The sequence below is a fragment of the Ptychodera flava genome, chromosome 4 (assembly GCF_041260155.1).
Source record: "Ptychodera flava strain L36383 chromosome 4, AS_Pfla_20210202, whole genome shotgun sequence".
Lineage (NCBI taxonomy): Eukaryota > Metazoa > Hemichordata > Enteropneusta > Ptychoderidae > Ptychodera > Ptychodera flava.
The window spans coordinates 23,392,472-23,415,430 of NC_091931.1; the positions used below are offsets into that span (position 1 = coordinate 23,392,472).

The 22,959-nt window shown below is 38.9% G+C and overlaps 2 protein-coding genes across 3 annotated transcripts; one reads left to right on the forward strand and one right to left on the reverse strand.

Annotated features, from left to right (window-relative positions):
- Nucleotides 1-187: 187 nt before the first annotated feature.
- Nucleotides 188-14,336, reverse strand: LOC139131216 (uncharacterized). 2 transcript variants are annotated; one of them, XM_070697190.1, is made up of 6 exons: nt 14,238-14,336; nt 11,836-12,097; nt 9,859-9,924; nt 8,644-8,877; nt 3,224-3,338; nt 188-1,090 (listed from the first exon to the last, which is right to left on the reverse strand). In XM_070697190.1, exons 2-6 carry the CDS (start codon nt 12,064-12,066, stop codon nt 744-746), a joined length of 993 nt encoding a protein of 330 aa, XP_070553291.1. In that variant the 5' UTR covers nt 12,067-12,097; nt 14,238-14,336; the 3' UTR covers nt 188-743. The 2 variants fall into 2 exon arrangements, with proteins under 2 accessions (XP_070553291.1, XP_070553290.1); XM_070697189.1 differs by lacking the exon at nt 14,238-14,336 and having other exon boundaries at nt 11,836-12,132.
- Nucleotides 13,873-22,105, forward strand: LOC139132167 (tripartite motif-containing protein 2-like). The gene is made up of 2 exons (XM_070698558.1): nt 13,873-13,909; nt 21,174-22,105. Exons 1-2 carry the CDS (start codon nt 13,873-13,875, stop codon nt 22,103-22,105), a joined length of 969 nt encoding a protein of 322 aa, XP_070554659.1.
- The last annotated feature ends 854 nt before the right edge of the window (nt 22,106-22,959 follow it).

Here is a 22,959-nt window from a genome sequence, read left to right on the forward strand (position 1 = left end):
GAAAATTGGCTTGCGGGTCAGATATAATCATGTTCCCTCCATAAAAGGAGGGACGTATAGCTTGCAATTTTGTCGAAAAAGCAAATCCAGCATACACCGCGTCTGCATACCCGTGTCTCACAGTGTTTGCTACCAAAGACCGGAAATCTGAAGTCTATCGAGAAATAGATAAGGCATGCGCACTGGCTCATTTTATAGCAAGTTTACTAAATTATATAAAGTGTTTTCGAAACAAAGTTTAACATCGATGAGAATTTTAAAGCATATGGACCCGGGAAGAATATTGAAAGGGCGCTTACATTTCTGTATTTCTGCTCTTTTCTCAAGATAGCAAATCCAGAAATATCTATAGGTATCATCACAAGTCTATTGTGCATCCTCGAGGGTGGGCAATTGGGTCGCTCAGCTTGGATAGAAATGTTGAGCTGGGATTTAAATATCTAATGTCAATTTCGTCGTTTCTTGGCGCGGCAAACCGATCTTACATCTCGCTTTGAATTCGCGGATCATTGGCAACATTGTCGCACTCATCGTTGAAGCGAGGATTGTGTACGGGTTTGACTTGAAAAGTATAATGCTTTCATATTTTGTCTACTCTGAGACTCTTGGATACATTACTTTCTCATAATGAGTTGAAGACCTTGAATACCGATTTCCATATTTGAAATGCACCTCTCATGCAGGAATGACGTTTGAATGAAAGTCCGCAAAGTCATTGACGAGAGAACTCCGGATCTCGTAAACTATGAGAGCTCTTCACTGTTCAGGTCGCTTGGTGGCGGTGTTTCCAGCTCTCCAGATACGGTTGACGGCGGAAGCGTCTGCTCCATGTCTGCCTCCACGCAGTTCGCAGGCGGGGTCTTTGCCACGAGGTCCGGTTGATCGCCCCTGACATTCTCTCCTTGTCGTTGAGATGTGCCGGGCGAAGCTTCGTCGTCATCAGCAGCGTTGAACGGAAGTGGCGTGAAAATCGCCTCTGGCCGTAAAACATCTGCTGCATCTATACTGCCAACACCGTACGGAGGCGGTACAGATTTCCTTTCCTTAGAGATAATTTTGATTTGGCAAGTGTCTGGATGTAATACTTGTCCTTAGGAAAGAAAAGGAAAGAGAATAATTTTGCAGGTGTCTGGATGTAATACTCGTTCTTAGGAAACAAAAGGAAGGAAAAACAGTAGTGACATATATATATATATATATATATATATATATATATATATATATATATATATATATATATATATATATATATATATATAATGAATAAAAAAAAATAACAAAAATTACTTCAAGTACAAAGTGCTGATATCTGTAACTTAAGTTTCGTGCATCCTGCAATCTTAAGACAAAAGTGAAGGGATTCTTAGCTAAATACAGACTCATATATATGATCGGGACGTACCATTCTATTTGTAGTTGGTGTTAAATTTGATAAATAATATTTGTATATATATAAATATATATATATATATTATATAATTTTATATTTATATACAATCCCATGGTATTTTTCTCTGTTTGACGTCATCGGATACGAGTGTTTTTCGCGGAGCCGTACAACTTCGAGCCGAAGGCGAGAAGTTGTGCAACTCAGCGAAAAACACGAGTATACGATGACGTCAAACAGAGAAAAATTCTATGGGATTATATATTTATCACATGAACAGTCTTCTTATTTTTCTTTTATGTGGATGGAATAAAATTATTGTAACAAATTGCATGATTTTTATCGCGATTTTGTGTTTTATTTACGCGGATTACTTACATTTAATGAGTAAAGCGGTCTGTCACCCAGGAGATGTGCAAATGTTTACAGGTATGCTTTCATTCATAAATCCCATTAAGCTAAAAATTTGATACATGGAATGGTATCTCCACCAATCAGACATACGGTTTCGGTCACGTGCGCGTGTCAATCATTGTCTCGCGCTGGACCGATGCCAAGGCAAGTCTGCATCGGCGGACATAGCTTTCACCGCGCTAGCGACGGATAACGATGGTATTTTGGGTTATTTAGAATATTTACAATTATATTTATAAAGTAAATGCAACGGCACGATCTAAACAGTAGTTATCAATCTTAGAGATGCTATGGCTTTTAAAATATCACAAGTTTACGGCCTTGGCGAGCCCGAAAGTTTCAGATCAATGACACACACAGTGTACCGTGTACACTTGTAGTGGGCACTGCCGTCACTAGTCTCCGCCGGTGGCCATCTCAGTCGTCAATGTTTTCGTCATACGGACTTTGATATTTGCCGTGACACATATATCGCCCGTAGGTACTTCCCAATTTTGTTACTTGACGGGAACTCTGTTCTGTTGTGAGTGTTGTCCGAGTCAAATTTCGAAATGCATCGGATTCTACAGCGCTGCACTGCAGAGTTAAGGCTACAGGTCGACAGCTTATGTCTTCACTACAGCGTTACGCTGCAGGTTTGATTCCGATCGAGAAACAACGGAATTAAATAATTTGTGTGATGAAGGAAATTTATCGTTGTTCGTCGATATTTGTGCCTTCTATGTCGCTTTCCCGAAGTGTATACGGTATTCATTTATTAAGTTGAACTTTCGTTGAGGTGTGTCTTTCGGGATTATCGCCAACCGGGATCTCCAGGTACGACGTCGCTTGGCGATCGCCAGGTACGACGACGTCCGCATTGAGCCTTGCGACTGTAGCCGTGACGTTACTGAGCCAAACGATCGACGGTATCCTCATTCGATTCTTAGGAATAGCTTAAGTTTTAGCGACTCGAACTTTCGTTGGGCATGCCTTCCATGTTTCCACATCTGGATTTTTGGGTCACCTTTTTGTCAAAATGCCATGAGAGCACGACGTCGATCACGACAAATCGGTCTGTGTCGCGACATGCACGTACGAACGGTACCATTGCAGGAAAAGTTCCGGTTGATGACGTACAACAGGGGTAATATTGATTTCTTATCTGTGCTGGTGTACGTCACACAGGGGGAGATACTGGCCAGTTCATGTGATAAATATATATATATATATATATATATATATATATATATATATATATATATATATATATATATATATATATATATATATATATATATATATATTATATATATATATATACGTATGTATATATATAATTTAATTTCCAGTTTCGTTTGATTCTTTTATTTCACGGTGAAATACAACATTAACAGAACAATCATGATCTTAGTTGCAGGAAGTAGTTTCGAATTTTCTTACCTTCGGAAACGATGACCACGGCACCGTCGGCCGCCTCGATAACTTGATCTCCAGGCTTGAGGGTGTACAACTCGCCCGAGTCGCTCTGGGACATTTCCGAGGCTGGGCTTGGCGACTGCACACCGCACAGTGGAGAGAGTAAAACACAACTTTGGTCATTTATATATATATTATTTATTTGACATAGAGTATGGACTATTACCGTGAAAACTAGGTGAACGCTTACATGTAATATTCTAGTAATGTTGCTCCTTGGCGGTATGGCGATGTTTAAAAAAATATGTTACACGGACGACAAGTATTTTAGTATTTTATTTCAGCATTTTATGTGGCTATATAAAATACGAAAACGTGTGGAAAATTTGGACGACAACATATGTCGAGATATGGTCCAGACACCGCGCAAATTTTAGTGGTAGAGAAACAAATTACCCGAGATTTATCGATATTTTAAATAGTCAGAATGGCCGCCATCCCTGTGTTAACTCTATGGAGGAAAAATCAAGTTTTCGATTTTCGGAGTCGAAAAACTAAGCTGGTGAATTTTTTTCTTACTCCAAGAGCTTCAAAATGAGCCCCCACAAGCAGTAGATCAGGAAAGAATTGTAAAAGTTTGAGAGTCCGCCAGAAGATATGTTCCCGAGGCGCAATCTACCTTAAGGCTGCGTTCAAAAAAACGATTAGGGGGGGGGGGGCTGGAGGAATTCGGGGGGGGGGGATTCGAAATTTTTGGGGTAGTAGAGGGGGGGGACTTGAAAATTTTGCTCTACCTGTAGGGGGGGACTTGAAAATTTTTGGTTCCCTTTTGTGTTTTACATTTTCCTATTCCAAGTTTTTGTAGATAATTCAATGAAAAATGAATACCATTTTTAATGTCATCATAGTAATAATTTAACAAAATTTAGAACCATTTTGTCACATTTCATGACTTGTATCTCGAAAAAATCTAAATGTGTGTTTGTCGTAAAAAACAAACTTGAGCCTCCTAACCTGGGCAGAAGCTGCAACTGTTAATGATTTCTGCAATATTTCTATGCAATGGAAACAACTATAGTTTCCTGCTATCTCCCTACAGCATGCGCAAACACACAATATTTAGTTTGTCAACAAAGCCTGTATATATAAATATAAATACGTATTTGGTGATAATTTAATTGGAGTCCAGGCTGACAGTCAGTTGTCAGTGTTTTAATGCATGGTACACATATATAGGCTGTGATAGCATTAGCTGAATACTAGACAATTCAACATGCTGTAGGGAGTAGAACAAGAATGCAGTTGTAAAACTGAACAAAAATATTGCCAAAATTATCAAAGTTAATACAGCTACTGCCTACGGGTAATGTCACTATCATTAATGCTCTCCTCCTGCAGTGTCACTGTCACTGCATACCTGATCAGTGCAAGAGATAGCTCTGACTCTGATGTACATGCAGAAGAGTTTGGGTCAAATGATGCTCATGACAGTGAAACATACTTGTACACAAGATCAGGCCAGAGAGCAACACATGGAAGAACACATAGAAATATTTGAATTCTGGCATATGAGAATAATCAAATACGGGTATTAAAGAAAAAAGATGGGGGTCATCATGCTTGATTTTCTAAATTTTCACATTCTTGTTATAAAATGTTACAGAATCTGATGTAAAACTTTGAACAGTAAAGACTAAAAGAAAAAATATGTGACCAAATGGAATTATTTATTTTTTAAACAAATCTAAAATTATTACACCCAAAATTTCAGAGATTAAAACATTTATTTGATGAAACATTTTACCTTCCAGTGTTGTCAATTTTGAGTAGCATCTAATCCATATATGTCTTGTAGTTTTGAAACAAATTTTTGGTAGGTCACTGTGCAATATGGCAATTAGCCAAAATTCACAATTTTCCTACTCTCTCATGATTGTCATTTTGTGTGCTCTTCAGCAGGAGCAATTGACCTGGCCAGAGTTGGATTAACTCATGTTGGCTTTTAGAGCAATAAATTTAAAAAATTCACTGATGCATTTAAAGAACTTGCCTTGGGAATATGACTATCGAAAGTGCTAAAACAGGTTGTGTTGAACACCTGTGAGCGGAACGGCGCTATACATGTTTATTTTTTCTGCGCTCACATCCTTTACAAATATGCGGGCCTGTGATAGTTGGGGGGGGGGACTTGAAAAATTTTGACCATATAGAGGGGGGGCATTTGAAAATTTTTTGGGGTACTTAGGGGGGATCTGAAAAAATAAGATTTCAATCGAAATTCCTCCAGCCCCCCCCCCCCTAATCGTTATTTGTGAACGCAGCCTAATTACATGTAGTGTACAGTGAGTACGTACAGGTGTATGTGTGTGTGCACTTGTGTGGACCAGTGTGATGAAGTCAGTGTGTTTAATTTAAAGCCGCGCAAATTTAATTTTATGTGACAGAGGGATGGGATTGACCGCCCCAACACTCAGAGATAGCTTTGAAAAAAAATCTGTCAGGAGGTCGAAGAATACCACATCTCGCTCCAGTTGTTTCCCTACTTTCGAGAATATTTCCGGTGCTCCTGCAACGCTAAGTAACGACGGTCTCTGACATAAGTGACAGTTAATGATTATTTGGAAAGTCAACAGTTTACAACGAATCGCTTCTCATCCGCTTCTTTTTCTTCATTAGCAGAGACAGCGTGTCTACCACTCTCCATGTACGTATTCAGATCAAACTCGCAAGACAGGTGATATTTAAAAGGAGTAATTTATCCTTACTTCAACCGTTTACATACACCCACATGTGTGGGCCACATCTGTTTTAGCGTTGACAATTGAACTAACGTTTGTATATGAACATGTTTCATGCAGTGTAACAAGAATAAGAGACTCATATCAAGAGAGTTGGCTCGAAAAGTAGACCGAGCGACGGCGGATAAAAAGCCGAAGGTTACAAGGCTCTTCTGCAAGTGCACCTGGGAGTCTGCAGGTAACATGTAAGCATCTGCTGAATATCCCAGTTTCAGCTCAAAGCGTGACGAAAAGATGGAACGTGAAATTTTGGTCACGTGCCATTTATTTAATCATAGTTAAAAGACAGTTACTAGCTTTCTGCAAAAATTGCGTAATACAACACTGAGGCCGAGACTAACTGTACATTCCCATATAATTTATTATCTCAAAAAGAAATTCGTGACGAACGCATTAACACTGGTCGTTTTACAGCAACCGATGACTGCAAGTGCAGTAGAGTACTACGGTTATGCATGCACGCTCACATGCATACATGCATCATGTGAAGAATTGCGCACGTAAAGTAACTTTTTTGGCGCTTACATTGTACCCAATACAGGGTCAAACAGTCCCATATTCATAATGGCTCGTGCTCTGAATGGAATTTTAGACCCTAATAGTAGTCTCATTTTGTTTACGACAAATCCATTCAAATCAAATATTTTCACGTGTGCACGTGGACACAACGCCCTCGGCACTCTTTATGTTGGTAACAGAAGAGTTTAGGGACTGGTCAGTTTCTTCAGCCTGGGGGGGGGGGCCCGGTGGATTCATGGGGGGGGGGGTCACCCTGTTTTTGACTTTGGTGATTAGGGGGTCACCATGTTTTTGAAATACCCAATAGGGGGGTCAGTGTGTTTTTGAATTTTGACACAGGCTCATCATTGCCTAAAATGCTAGTGTCAGCCACAAATTCATCATTCAGTTGTATTTTTCGGCGCGCCCTTCGGGCGCGTAACTTGAATAATCAGTCATATTTTTCAGCAAGCCCAACTTTAACATATCAAGCATACATACATCAGAGATATCTGTATGTTCAATATTTTTCAGCGTGCTCTTCAAGCTCATTACTTTAATATATCATACATCTTTCAGCATGCCCTTCAGGTGCATGACTTAATATACAAGGCATATATATCAGAGATATCAGGATGTTTCATATTTTTTGGCGCACTCTTCGGGCGCCATACTTTCAGAGATATCTTGATGTTTGCTAAGTGAAAGTGTACCATTATGAAATCTGCATTTCATATGACAAGGATGACAAATTCCTGATACTTTTCTGTTCTCTCTGTGTTCTGTTCTGTGTTCTGTTCTCTCAGTATGAGAAAGCAACATGCACAAATATTTCACAATATATATTTGATACAGTGACTTATTTTAGAGATAGAAAAATGACAAGATATCTTTCCTTCTCATTGATGCAATTATTTTCCTTTGTTTCATAGGTTTTCTGTAGAAAGATGCTTTTTTATGAACAAAATAACAGTTAAAAAAGGCAGTTTTTGTCATTATTAGCTGTGCTTTTATGGTTTCAATGTTACACAAGAAAAGGTCCTCTCAGACACTGTACACATCAGATTTGGCTAAAAAAGCTCTCTATGGCTCCTCAGTAGATTTAATTGGATGGTTGGCAAGTCTTAACACCCATCAAAGTTTTTGATTCACTGCCTTAACACCCATCAAAGTTTTTGATTCACTGCTTTTTCCTCTTTGATATTAATGATTGACATCCATTTCTGTACAACAGTTCAGGACATCTGGTTAAGCAGAGAAAGTGTGAAATACATTCACAGCTCATTCAAAATACAGCTCATTCAAAATGTACTGTATTTAAACTTTAAGATTGACACTTTGAAATTCCTATCTTACAACTGACATGTCAACAATTTCACTAAAACATAGAATGACTATTTAAAATATAAATATATGTAAAATGTAAAATATAATATAATATATATATATATATATATATATATATATATATATATATATATATATAATTTATGTCCATCTTTTGTTTTACCTTTGTCGCGCCCGGGGGGTCACCCTGTTTTAGAAATTTGGAATAGGGGGGGTCACCCTGTTTTCAAAATTTGGAATAGGGGGGTCAGCCACTTTTTGACGTCGGCAAAAAATAATCCACCCGCCCCCCCCCCCCAGGACGAAGAAACTGACCAGTCCCTTAGCATATATTTGCCGGAAGACCGCATACACGATCACCAAGAAACGTAAATGTCACGTGTATACAGCATACATGTATCTTGTCTACAAGAGCATCTTGCTTCTAACCTGAAGCAGACACGCCGAAACGACTCTATTCAGCTCACCGTTGTAAATAAAAAAAGTGCAAATTCACACTGCATGGACTGTTATACCGTGGATAAGCGAATTTATATTTATCACACTTTTGCTACTTGCATTACATTATGTATTTAGGTTTCAATTTAATTCTATACCACGGTTCCTCTGCCCCACAGGCATAGTGGGGTAGAATAACGGTGATTCTATACGTTCCGCAGTATTACTACCGATAAATGCCGTCAAAGGTCGACCGTTGTTGCCTTATTATGCTGTGAGTTTTGACAAAACACGATCCTTTAAAACACCGGTCACGGAGTTCTAAATCAGTCAACCAGCAAACTTTAATGCTTTTGAACTCACCGGTTCCCGTTTCCGTTGGCAACAACATACACCGGCGCAGCTCATAACGACGGCAGCGGACGCCAGCAGCATTTCTGTCACCCCGAGCGTCAGACAGACTGCATAGATACCTCGGCTAGCACGGACAACGTCTTGGGAAGAGGCGCCATCGTCGAGCATGCCTAAGATTGACGTGACCCAGCTAACAAGAGCTGCGAGTGCGGTGAATAAATTTAGTGCAATAAGAGTTGTGATCTGTAATATGAAAAAGTTATGTTGTAAGTTACACAACACTTAACATGTAGAGATAAAACATACAATTACTTCAAATATAAAGTAATGATGACGTATGTATGTATGTATGTATGTATGTATGTATGTATGTATGTATGTATGTATGTATGTATGTATGTATGTATGTATGTATGTATGTATGTATGTATGTATGTATGTATGTATGTATGTATGTATGTATGTATGTATGTATGTATGTATGTATGTATGTATGTATGTATATATGTATGTATGTATGTATGTATGTATGTATGTATGTATGTATGTATGTATGTATGTATGTATGTATGTATGTATGTATGTATGTATGTATGTATGTATGTATGTATGTATGTATGTATGTATGTATGTATCTATGTATGTATCTATGTATGTATGTATGTATGTATGTATGTATGTATGTATGTATGTATGTATGTATCTATGGAATGTATGTATGTATCTATATATATCTTTGTATCTATGTATCTATGTATACATGCATGCATGCATGCAGGTAGGTAGACAAAAAAGAGCATAGTATAATTAATGAAGTGTGAATACATTAAAGAAAATGCACCTACTCAAACGAAATCTTCCATCTAGCCCTTCGCACGAGAAGGTTGTTGTTTTCAAAACAATCTATTAAGCCATGGACCCTGGTAAGCATGTTGAGGCTCCGACGATGAAAACCAAATGATAAAATATCGATCATACTGTCTGCCTAACGCACTGCTATGAAATTAAAGTGAAAAGTATTCTTGCAGGCGTCACAATATTTTCATGAATGATTCATGTGAAACGTAAGAGGGCTTTGATCAAGTTATAACCTACAAAGAAAACATAGATCAATTAGAATCCATAAGGACAGAGGCACTGCTCTTAAAAATTTTATCAGTATCTTATTTTTCTGTGTCATTATTAATGTTGGTAATATAAACTACCATGAGAAATGGTTCATACCGTATATGGGCCAGGAAACGATTTCCCTTTTCCAGAAACCAATCCAAGGAGACCGGTGAGGGCAGCCTTCATGGAGAAAGACAAAAGAGAGTTATTGTTATATGCTACATTGACCACACGCCCACGCCACCTCTGGTATTAAAACCCAAATATTCGAGTTACAGTCGATAGTATATGTCAAATAGCATTTAATCTGTCATCTATATAGAAGCTCTCCATTAACAGTTTTGGTGTATGGTACCAAAGGTTACCCCTGTAAGATTTCTCTGGGTTTGCGCACACCGAAACTTCAGAGAGGTTCTTGACAAATTAATCTACAGTTGGCTGAGGTTGCTTTTGAATACTGTGGAAAGTCACTGACACTGTAGCCTACCAGGACTATGGAGATGCCTCCATACCCCTGAGCTCCATGTTAGGACCCAGCCGGCTAGCCGCCGTTTCCTGCGGACTCAAAGTATTTTGAGTCTGGAATGACTTGGTCCTAGGTTGCAACGATTTGGTCTGGTTGTTAGCCCTGAATCCGATCATAACATCAGGAATAATATGATGGTTATTTTCTCTCACTAGGACATGTAAGAGGCAATGTAAACACAATTCGTGTTCTCAACGGTCGGATTGAAGCTTAGAGCATCTATTTCATTTATTGTGCACCTTGTTGAAGCAAAGCGTGTACGTGCTCGTTGCTGTTTCGCACTTGCAAAATTTCCCGCAGCTGAGAAATTGAGCTCGAAATAAGATATCATTGCAGAATCTAGCGATATCTTTCAGGTTCTGCGAACTGGAATTGAACTACCGTCTGGCATGGTGAAAACCTTGATGGTCGCCAGACTGCTTATTCGAGCCCAAACACGTACGTTAAAAAGAGTGTAATGGAGATACCGTTGACAATGTTGGTATAGCGTTTAGTCTGCAATTTTTTGCCAGTGGTTCTGCAAACCCTAGAACTAGAACTTAACCAGTTATTATGATGATATATATATATATATATATATATATATATATATATATATATAAATATATATCGTCACCAATATTTACATTCAATAGTTTAAAGATACCATTTTTTATTGGTTGACGACAAAATGGCGGAACCAGAACTACTCATTGACAACTGAACTCCAAGCTCGATCTAGTCAATCTATTGAATATAAACACGAGTTTTCAACTTCAGTGGATCAAAATTATTGATTTTGAGTTAACAGGACCTAAAACATGCACTGCTTAACGCGACACAAGGTTCGTATTGCATTATTTTTCGATCTAGTCACAGACCAGTTTGATAGTAGATGCATCTTAAGCATCACATCGCATCACACAGTCACTTTTGAACATCTTTGTAAATAACTGACCTTATTATACACCTACTGCCGTAACCTATGGGAGTTTGAACGTCCAATAACTTTCCGTATTTTGTATAGTACGCGGAGTCCCGAATACGGGAGACGCGCGACGCGCAAATTTTCAGGGGTTTGTAGCAATTTTATTTCAACAATCGCGCGCGTTCCACTCATGTCGCGCGTGCTGCATCCCTCAAATTTTTTTTTAGAATTAGTTTATACGGACGATTAATGGAGGGAGGTGTATAATAATAGGGTTATACACAAAATACGGCCCTGTATGGACTCGGGCTCAGTGAGTGACGTATTGGACTCGCCTTCGGCTCGTCAAATATGTCACTCACTGAGCCCTCGTCCATACAGGGCCGTATTTTGTGAATAACCCTATAATGTTCTGGCTATGGAAAAACAAGCATTGCCCATTTATATATTGTATATATATATATATATATATATATATATATATATATATATATATATATATATATATATATATATATATATATATATATATATATATATTTATGCGTGGATGGATTTACAGGATAGGGCTATCTAGAACTCATATATTTGCGACATTGACAAGGACATGGACTACATTGGGGATACGTATAATCACATAATCACATACTGTACTTACTATTACACCGCTCCAGACAGGGGCTGCTATCCATCGGTGTTCTGAATTGTCGACGAATAATGCAGATACGCCGAGCACAACGCTAATCGATCCGCATATCAGAAGAACAACGCCGATCACACACGAACTGCGCTGATCGTACGCCATTTTATGGAAGACACCAGGCAGCTCAGTAGGTAGATTTTTTTCTCCAAAAGTAATTTCAGATGGTAGGGTATGTGTTTTCTTCATTAAAGCCTCCACGGCATACTTCCTTGTTCTTCTGTGCACAGGCGGAGAAAGAGAAAGTTATACAGCCGTCTGTGACCAACCGACGATAGTATACACAAATGACAGGATGTGTGTAGGACTGAACAATACATGTATGTACGAAACAGACATTCCTTCGACATACCAATGTACAAAATTAGGAACCCTACCTTTTCACAGTCTCATGTAATTCTAGAATGCCGGCTATCCTTTCCGCTAAGCTCAGTATGCTTGAACACTTCCTTGGTGTTTGTCACTCTTAATTAATTAGATACCTATTTACGTTCTGCATATAATTTATCATTTCGTTTCAGACCTTGGGGGCCAAGATCTTCAGTATTCATATACATGTACAGAATGACTGGGATTGAACTTTGGTACCTGGTGCAATATTGTGACGTACAAGGTTTGATAAATTGTATGTCGTTAATGGTCGTAAGCTTTGCCGATTGTAAAATCAGATGAAATATTATTTTGATGTATTGTTGTTTATGATCGATACAAATGAAGATTATGGTGTATCTGTACTGAAGACGCCAGTGACGCCGTGACAATTGCGAGTGCACCGCTGGAGGCACTCTATCGTGTTCTGTTCTAAATGCTAAACCAGTGCAATAGACCAGTCCGCAGCTCACATCTAATATAAGTCAATAAGTCAAGACCATTTCAGGTGTAACAACAAGATCGTCAAGGCAAATTGCAAGTGACCACCCATTTCCTCACTGTATTCGTTATAAGATGATACGTGGTCGATTGTGTCATGGCGTAAAGGTATGCATTTCCCGCCTTCCGAGTTGAGCCATTTGGTATGATTTTATTGAAATTTTGCTAATTTTTGGACAATTCAATGATCTTATCGATATTTTCTTCTGCTTGTAAAATACGACAGTTTTATTTTCACTCTTCTCTCAAATGACGTCGGAATGTACAAAGTCTTAAACTAGTCAAAACAGCCAGTATGTGTGTGTAATGTAGGATATTATTATTAAAAAATTAATTTTCGTCAAGATTGCATAATGCAAATCAGTGATGACATTTTATCCTGTAAACAATACACTGTGCTTGATATTTCATCATAATCTAAGGGAAAAGAAACAACCTCGAATTATCCAGAACAAAGTTGTAAGAACATCGTTAACAGTTACAGTCATTGTCCCTTTAACCCTTTTCCCCTCAAGTGCATAATTCACCATCAGATAAACTTGGTTAAACCGACGAGACTTCGGATGTATGTACACGTATGTTACATTTTAACAAAAGACTATATAGGAAGTCTCCTGAAAACAGAGATACTGTAAACGTGATTTTTACCTACTTGTATATATATATATATATATATATATATATATATATATATATATATATATATATATGTATATATATACACCCAAGTATATATACTCTCTGTGCCCAAGTTCAAAGGTTGCCTTAAAGCCATTATGGTGATAACCGGTAGGGCACATTGTATACATTTTGTATATGTGTATATATATATATATATATATATATATATATATATATATATATATATATATATATATATATATATATATATATATATATATATATATATATATATATATATATATATATATATATATTAGATAGATGTAATGAATCTGACTTGTTGTTTTGATATTCAACGAAATGAATCTGAAGTTCGATAATGCTGTTCGCTCAAACTTGGAGGGCGCTGTGAGAGAGAGACTGTTTTGTTTACTGCGCCAGGTGTTTGTAGAAACACAGACGCTTAGCTCGCTCTATGTACGGCCCTGTGATATAGCAATCATGGCGCGGTATATGGAGCAGGGAGGTAGAAACGAGAGTGTGTATAGAAATAGCAGTATTGCGTCTAGACGATCATGTGCACATTGGTTACTGGAAGGCGATTAGGTGCTTCTGGTGTTCCGGTATAAAATGATTATGCGCAAGAACACGAGTCTCCCGTCAAATATGTCGGGCTGTCGTGCTGTACGCAAAGTCATTGCAACTTCAATCAAAGACTGGCCACTTCCGAGAGACTGCAAATCTGAATAGCAAATACATTGACCGAGACGACGTTGGCTAAACTGCCAAAGCGATTTTGGTAAACAATGTCGAGGAACGTAATGACACTGAACATACACATATCGTAATGAAACTGTCGCACTTACTTTGAAAAGGCAGGGCTTAATTGCCCCACACTAACCAACTTTCACCTTCCTCCAAATAGCGCCAGTAATGGCGCCGTCAAGCAACGAAAGGTCGCTTTCAGGTCGTTTAAAAGGCATAGACATAAACAAGAAACGAACAATACTCGCTTCATGAATATGTATAAAGCACAACACACTATTGCTTTTATACGATCGGTCCGAGTCAACAACCGTTACGAGTAAACACTCTGAACTTCTAGCTTACAGGAGCCCCTTTCTAAATATTTTCATGGTGCTAGCCTATTGTTGCGCAATTTTGTTTTCCGCACACAACCTGCAGTTACTACTTGTTTGTCGGTCTCGTCACGCTCTGTCTGTCTGTCTGTCTGTCTGTATATGTATCTCTGTGTGTACGTACCTATGTATGTATGTATGTATGTATGTATGTATGTATGTATGTATGTATGTATGTATGTATGTATGTATGTATGCATGCATGCATGTATGCATGCATGTATGTATGTATGTATGTATGTATGTATGTATGTATGTATGTATGTATGTATGTATATGAGGTGGTGAACAATTCGTTTGTAAAAACACTGCGACATACAGACTTCGATATGCAATTCTACATTAAAAGGAGAAGGATTGAGAAGTGTTGGGTGCAGAGGTGAAGTACAGGCTGTGATAGGAAGCTTAACGATAGACCATAGAGAACTTTGTAATCGGGTCGTTGTTCTTGGTCATGTTGTAATTTTGTTAATTGATGATATCGAAATTTTTACAAACAAATGTAAAGGAACAGCATAATGAATTAGACAGTTGCTGAGTAGAGTGTCGAACGTCAAGGATTCGAATATATACCTTATGTTTTATTGCAACCCATCAACTGGCCTTGACTGATGCGGCGCTGGTTGTGTTTGAATATTTGTCAACTATTATACGAGTTTATCAAAGGTGCAAATACAGCGACCTGATTGGACGAGATACGAAAATAACACTAAGTGCAACATTCGCAATGTACCTCAGCTAGAACCCGGCAAAGTATGGGGTCAGATCGCGCTAAAATGTTATTTGTTCATAATTATTGCATGATGAGTTTGTCCTTACTTGTTGATTTTATTAGAAATCTTTCATTATCTCGTAGTTAACTGCTTATTTTATCATGCTATCGCGATGACTTTGCAATTGCTTGCTTCATGATTATTTTATCACTTTGCAATTATTTGCTAATTTCATTATTTTCATAATGGTCACACCATTATGTATATTTACACATCCGACAAGTTAAACACTAGTAAAAATATGAGAAAATGGCGGAATTTAGTTAAAAATCCCCATAAGAAGGAAAAAAATCCCCATAAGAAGGAAATAATGGCGAAAATTTGCGAAAATTTGATTCATTTGATGGGTATGAATTATGCCGTTTTGGTATAGGGTAATTTATATCTTAAGGTAGCATGCGCCTCGAAAGTGAAAGACTTAAACTCTTGCCCAAACATTCCTTAGGAAATCTTGCCCAAACATTCCTTAGGAGATCTTTCAACCATTCTCTTTTAACATTACGGAATAAAAATCAGGAGTCACCGTGCAAATTTTTGTACCAGAGAAACAAGTAGTCTAAGATTAAGCTATATTTAAAGGTTTTAAACGGCAGGCGAGGGTATTTGGTTGCTGATATACGACCTCTGGGGTGAAAATCCGCATATTTGGCGGGAAATAACCACCGACGAGCAAAACGAGGTGATTATTCAACCCACAGACAAACAGAAACAGACTCGCAACGGGTATTGTTCAAGGCGTGAAGCGGTTACGTAAGTCATCCATGTTCGCCTCGCCTCAGGTAGCTCTCGCCTCGCTTTTCCGAAGAGTGCCGACCATGCACCCTTCAGTAGTTTCCGGATTTTCGCCAATTTTTAAGCGAAACTATGTTCGGCAAAGTTTGTGTTATTGTTGTCATGTGGGGCTGAGTGGAATCGGCGTGCTGGCGAAAACGGGAAAGTTTTGAACTTCGGGAAAGTGAGTTTTACCATTTTAAAAATTCCTCTCACATTTTATGAATATATAATGAGTGTGTTTCAACCAAATTTGAAAATCTTCTATCGATACTGTCTGGTTTTATTCAATGGTTTACGGTCAGTCATATCTTCTATTAAAAGTTGGTCATTGAAGGACGTGTTTATGAAATTGCGGGCGTGTTATGTTTTGATTGGCGTGAAGCAGTGTTTCTGCCCTGAGAGATCACAAAGTAAGTATGGTTGCTACGCGACTGGCAGCATGATGCAATCTCGTCGTACTTTTTGCATAATATCGTGCAATTATCAATCAAGAACAAAGGTCTCACAAAAATCTAACACCTGTGAAGCTCATTTTAATATGAAAAGGCCATAGTCTACCGAGACGACCATGGAACAAAAGCCATGCCGCGTTGCCAGTCTGTTTCTTCTATTTGTTTGTGTTCAACCCAAATATGCTAATTTTCACCCAAGAGGTCTTACATCCGCAACCAAATACCCGAGTGCACCGTTTATAACCTCATTATGATATGCTTAAGGTAAGAAGTGGACAATGTTGAAGTTGTATAGGACTGAAGTTGGAACGAGGGTTCAGGAACATTCAGCTTCACACAAACTCTGAAAAGAATGTTTCACACACGCGTGTGCACAGTAGATTCCATACAATAACGTAACGCAACGCATCGATATCGCGAATACACATCAAACTTGAAGAATTTTACATAGCAAAACGCCCAAAAAGAACTTCGAAAAAATTATGTTGTTGTTACATCGCCGTCGCTGCTTACATAAACTCTTCATTTGTGGGTTCATAGAGGTGCAAAATTTAACAATCAAAGTCAATCTCAAGCCGTAGACTTGTTCGAGACTATGGCGCGTTGAGCTCTCAAGCTGGAGTAGGAAATTTGCGCTAGCTAAAAAACGTTACGCAGCGCACAGGTCTTCTTGTTAAGAATATAAACCCCGGCTCCAGCCAATCAGGTGTCGAGATTTCAGCTGAAGCATATTATAATTAAAATTCAAAATGGCCTCTATCCCTCTGTTAACTCTGCGGAGCAAAAAAATCGAATTTAGAAAAACTAAGACGGTAAAAAGTTTTGTTACAATAAGAGCTTTAAAATGACCCCCCCCCCCCACAAGTAGTATAGCAGAAAGGAATTGTAAAAGTTTAAGTCCTAATATCTGACAGTGTCCCCGAGGCGCGTTCTACCTTAAGCTACCTATTCTTTATCCAATATGTGATCAATTGCTGATATCAACTGCTACTCTTTGGTCGTAAACTCAAGCCTACAGAGATATCTACATCTGTTGTGGTAGCGTTGTCACCAGTCTGAGCTTCGAAAACTTCGTAATCTTTTTGTCATCGTCGTTATTTATGTTCGACTTGTTTGCTGATCATACATGAATGTGAGACATGAACACCCCCTATTTATTTAGGTTTCAAAACGCACTCTCACTTTCAGCTGACATCGGTTGACCAATATATCAAAAAGGGAAATAATACAGTAACTGTATCTTGAACAAGCAAGACTGTATTTCGCGTAAAATGGCCTCAATTTATGTTCTGTAACGGTCGAATAGACGACCAGTTTTCTCCTCAATATGTCTATTAAATCTGTTTAACTTCACAACGTTAACCTTTCAACTTCCAATTTTCGCTGCACCCCGAGTCTAATGCTCTGTCCGCAGAGAAATATGGGACGAAGTCGTGTTTTCATCGAAACAGACACATGGTAACCAGGGAGGTGAAGTCTTATAAACATTACTGGTATATCAACATCATAATTATGAAAATATAATATTAGCAATAAAACCGGGTGTATATTTCACTAGGGTTGAGCTTCCTTTCCGCTCAATGATACGCTAAAAATCACTGAAGGGGATTCGATCACACTTTGCATGTTCGTCTAATGCGCAGGAAGAGCCTTTCCCCCCACTTATCTATGGTCCTGGACCAATGTAACGTTTTCACGCCCTTTCATGCAGACTATGAAAGGTTTGCACTCAAAATAAAGTATGCAAAATTAGTGTCAGCCCAAGTAACCTTGGTAACATTGTGGTAAACCATATGTAATGGTTGCCTGACAAAAGTGAATTCCAAAGTGCTGTGAACCCTGGCATATTCAAGGAGACACGATGGAACTCCCTTACGTGCACCGTGACATGATTTATGTGAAGACTTCCGCACGTAACAGGTGTCACGTGATTGCCTGCGAAATAAGAGTATCATGGAGTGATTCGAACACGGATGCCTATAAATGGAATATTCCGTTCAACTGTCAATGCTTAGATCTGTGGTTAAATTTCTGATATCGCTATCACAAGAGAACTAAGCCGTCTGAAGTTCAAGTGTATTCTTCTATATCTGTACGCAAATATACAACAAAATCTGAAGCCCGGGTTATAAACTGATTAATATATTCCTTACAGTTGTACTGGGTGATCGAAGTATAGCGAGTGACCTTCGTTCATGACTGACGACAACTACTCAGAGTTGAGTCTTGTCTGCTGATGCAAGCAAACCAAACCATTAATTTTGACTCCTTTAGATCGGCGTCAGACAATTGGGCATAGCCATAAAGACGAACATTAAAATTATTGCAAGTCATTGCAGACAAGCATATCGAACAAAAATTTTATGGTACCACGCACTCGAACGAGCGAGTGCAATACAGCCACGCTAGTATACAGGTCTTTATGTTTTAACGATGGCAATATTTAACAACAAATGCATTGTTCAAGCAGGCGCGTATCGATTACCGAAGACCTGGCCAATTGTTCCTGTGCGCAGTTGAATACGACCAACTATTCACAGTTACAAAAGAACCGCGTTGAATTCTGGGGTGATCGTTGGTGGTTTCAAATTTGAAGTCAAACTCGAGCCGGTAGAGGAGCCACATGTCGGTTGGGGGCTGACTGTTACTGCACAGCAGATAGTATACAGACTGTAACGTCAAGCAGAATGAATTCGTGACCGAAAAGAAACGATCGCCTTGGACGTGTCACGGTGACTCGCTGAGTGAAAAGCCGCACAGGTAGGTTGTGTGAGTCTGGATGATAGAATCAGGAACACCTAACAGTTCATTACAATGAATGATTTGCAATGTCATGCGTGGTCTGTCAATTAAGATTCGATTACCGGCAAACGTCACTTTGTGACACACTCTCCATGCACTACTCATATTTTGCTCTACGATTTTCTCAATATTATTTGTATTGAGGAAAATTAATTTTAAGTGATATGTGTTTTGTGATGTCATTTTATGATCATGATGCACGGCCAATAAGTATAGCAGCTTCTTTACAAGACTGTTTGATGTCAGAACGTGATCGCACATTAGTAAAATGTTAGATTACGCTAGGGTACCGGTCAGTGTCACGTTTCAAACAAAACGTCACGCTTCAAACTTAACTGTGTTCATCTGTCAACAAAAAAGAATAGAATTGAAGTTTAAGTTTGATGACCTTGCAGTCGTTGCGTAATATCTGGAAACTTGTTGCTCTGTTGGAAATTCTGCTTTATTGGATACAATTCAGTGTCTGCCAGTTATTCACAATGCGTGGAAATTGAGGCAACGACTTCGATCGTATCTTGAATGGTCGGTTTTACGTCAGCAATTAAAGATGAGTTATGTGGCATTGTCTACGAGCTTAAACACCTATTTATCTCAACCCCTTGTGATGCAAAACTCTATGTCTGGCCGTAAAAAGATATCTTACATGTCTGATAGTCCTGCATGTCAACTCAAATATCTCGTTATTATTTCGTATTGTATAGAATACCACACACTTTAATGCAATTTCGAGACAGACAAATTTTCTATAACTCAACACTAAGAGTATTATCTCGACAGTTTGCTGACAAATTATATATAGGAATACACAAGTTGTTACCAGAACCGAACAAAGCTGCATTGATCGCTAACCACCGCTGTTTTCAATAACTGTGAACGTTAATGTCATGTCGGCATGCTTCAAGGACGTCCATAGCGTCACTAGTGTGCTCCGAGGCTTAGCAAGATCATATAATCAGCAGAAATCATTTCCCACGTATATGTAACTGTTGAATTACAATGGTGTAAGTCACTCTCTATGAATGTATTAAAGGGATGTATCTGTTTTAAAAAAACCCTGATATCTGGTGAGTTTGCTGAAGTTTACAGATTGCCTTCCGAATCTTTATGCGTTTAACACACTATGCATTTAACAATATATATATATATATATATATATATATATATATATATATATATATATATATATATATATATATATATACGCATGCTAGACAGACATATACGATAAAATTGACGTATGCAATTAACACAATAAAGCTGTGTGATACAGGTAGAGAAAGGATACAACTCTGTATTCATGATTTGATCAGTTTAAGAATAAGTAATGGTTATATCTTTTTTTGGTCTTCACACTGTTTTATCACGTTATCACGAAGCAACGTAAATTCTCCCAAACTGAAGATGGAAGGTCCAATCGCAAGGAGCTCGAGAGATCATCTTTGTATGCCAACCTTGAAGTGTTTTAATATCGCTGCTTATAGGAATTGAAAATTTCGCCTTTAAAACATTTCGATACAATTTACGTCTTTTGGTTGAATTGTTAACGGGTAATTTATTGCCGCTGTGAACTTTTCCTGCAAACTAAGTTCAACATCATTAGCGTGTTTCCGAATTCGCACTAACAATCACTGTTAACTTTCTCCATGATTGCATCTCTTTCAGAAAGAACTCGTCGCCATGGTTACTAATGCATCTGAATTGGCGAGTCAAATACGCGACCAATTTCTGACGTGCCCGCTCTGCTTTTCGTGTTATCAGAAGCCGAAGTTGTTGTCATGTCAACACACATTTTGCTGCCAATGTCTCGAACGATGGCTGACGTCACGGAAGATTCAGAGACAGCTTTCGTGTCCCGTATGTAGGAAGGAAACTGCTGTACCGAGTGAGGGCGCGGAAGGCTTCGAGGATAATATATTCATTAGGACTTATCGAGTATCTGCAGACAAACGTGAAGGAAATTAGCGAACAGAAAGGACTGGTATTTGAGTTTGGAGAAAAGGGCAGTGGAGATGGACACCTCTACAAACCACAGTCAGTTGCTACGTCATACACTGGTGACGTCATCGTAGCTGACTCCAAAAACAGGCTGCAGATTTTCACCGACGGCGGCAAATACAAACGGAAAATAACTTTCGATCACCTGGATGAAAAGTTCGTCCCTAGCTGCGTTTCAATCGCCAAGAATGACTACAACGAAGAATTGGTTTACGCGTCGGATATCAATAACAAGCTGATCCTCGTGTGCAATCCGTACGGAAATGTGGTGAGGGACATCGGCAAGGACCACTTGCACATGCCCGGCGGTGTTGTCGTCGGCGACGACGGGTGCGTCAATATCGTGGACGTCTGGTCCAACACCGTCCGCGCGTTTGGCGCCGACAACGAGCTGGTACGTAAATTCGGCGGCACGGGCGACGGCGAGGGAGAGCTGCACCAGCCCAAACACATGGCCGTCACGAAAGGCGGGGATCTGGTCATAGCTGACACGCAGAACTGCCGGGTGCAAGTTTTCGACGCCACCGGTCGATTCCTGAGAAAGTTCGGCAAGAAGGGAAAGCGAGAAGGCGAGTTTCTCTGTCCCAATGGCATCGCAGTGGACAGGTTCGGTAACGTCATCGTAGTGGACAGCGTTTTACGTCGTGTCCAACTCTTCACCTACTGGGGGCGGTACATCCGAAGGATCGATTCGGGCGGCGACGGGCTCAGGTACCCCGAAGGCGTTGCAGTCGCATCAAGTGGCGCTGTATACGTAGCCGATTCTGGGTGCCACAAAATTAAGGTCTTTCAATATTAAAATACGGCGGTTTTCCACATACATTGGTAGGGTCAAAATGCAACTCTGAGTTAGTGAGAAATTTGATTAAGACGACTTTTTTCATGCGGATATGAGTATAATGGATCGTGGTTTAATTGTCTAATTGACCACCTCTCTAGCTACATCTGAATAGTTACGCAGTTTTATGATGTTCATGTTTGTGTCTATTGACAATATATTGAGGTGTTGAGCGCACAACTTTTCACTTTTTATGTAGCGTAAGAAAGCATCCTATGACAGATTTGTGTCACACTCGTCTATAACATTCAAAATTTGATGCTTATGAATGCAAGCCAAAAAATTCCAAAACATGTGATGTGACATAGTGTGATCATTTCTTCTGGACACATTTGTGTTTCAACTGAGAATTTGCCGCTGTTTATAGGTATTTGACCTTCAATTTGTATTCAGTTGAAACCATGTGGACTAATATGAACCTTCCAGAGCCTCAAAGTATAGCTACGTTATATCGGCATACCGTGTATAGAGAAAACAATTTCGGAATGCCAGAGGTAGAGTGTATAATGGCAAACAAACAAGGTTCTTAGCTTTCTGTGGTGTGCTATTTGATTTTCTGTGTGCCAAATTTTGAATCGCTCGTACGTGCCTAAGCCTTTAATTTATGAGGCAGTGATTTCGACTGTTTTTCATATGATAGCTATATTGAACAACTCTACAACAGTACAACTTCATAAGCACCTGCCGGATCTGACATTATAGATATTGTAAGAATACATTAGGTTGCCATCCAGAAATGGTAAGTGTGACTGGCTTTCTTGACCTAGTATTTTCGAAAAGTTTGCAGGTTAAACTTTCCTCTTATTTGCCTCATG

Bases quoted from the DNA above. Each gene is read 5' to 3' on its own strand.
- LOC139131216 (XM_070697190.1), bottom strand. From the start codon at position 12,066: ATGAAGAAAACACATACCCTACCATCTGAAATTACTTTTGGAGAAAAA. The intron at 8,878-9,858 runs GTATGAACCATT...TTCATATTACAG, and splicing joins CGTTTCCTGGCCCATATACG to ATCACAACTCTTATTGCACT. The intron at 1,091-3,223 runs GTAAGAAAATTC...TTCTTTCCTAAG, and splicing joins CGTGGTCATCGTTTCCGAAG to GACAAGTATTACATCCAGAC.
- LOC139132167 (XM_070698558.1), top strand. From the start codon at position 13,873: ATGGCGCGGTATATGGAGCAGGGAGGTAGAAACGAGA. The intron at 13,910-21,173 runs GTGTGTATAGAA...TCCCGTATGTAG, and splicing joins GCAGGGAGGTAGAAACGAGA to GAAGGAAACTGCTGTACCGA.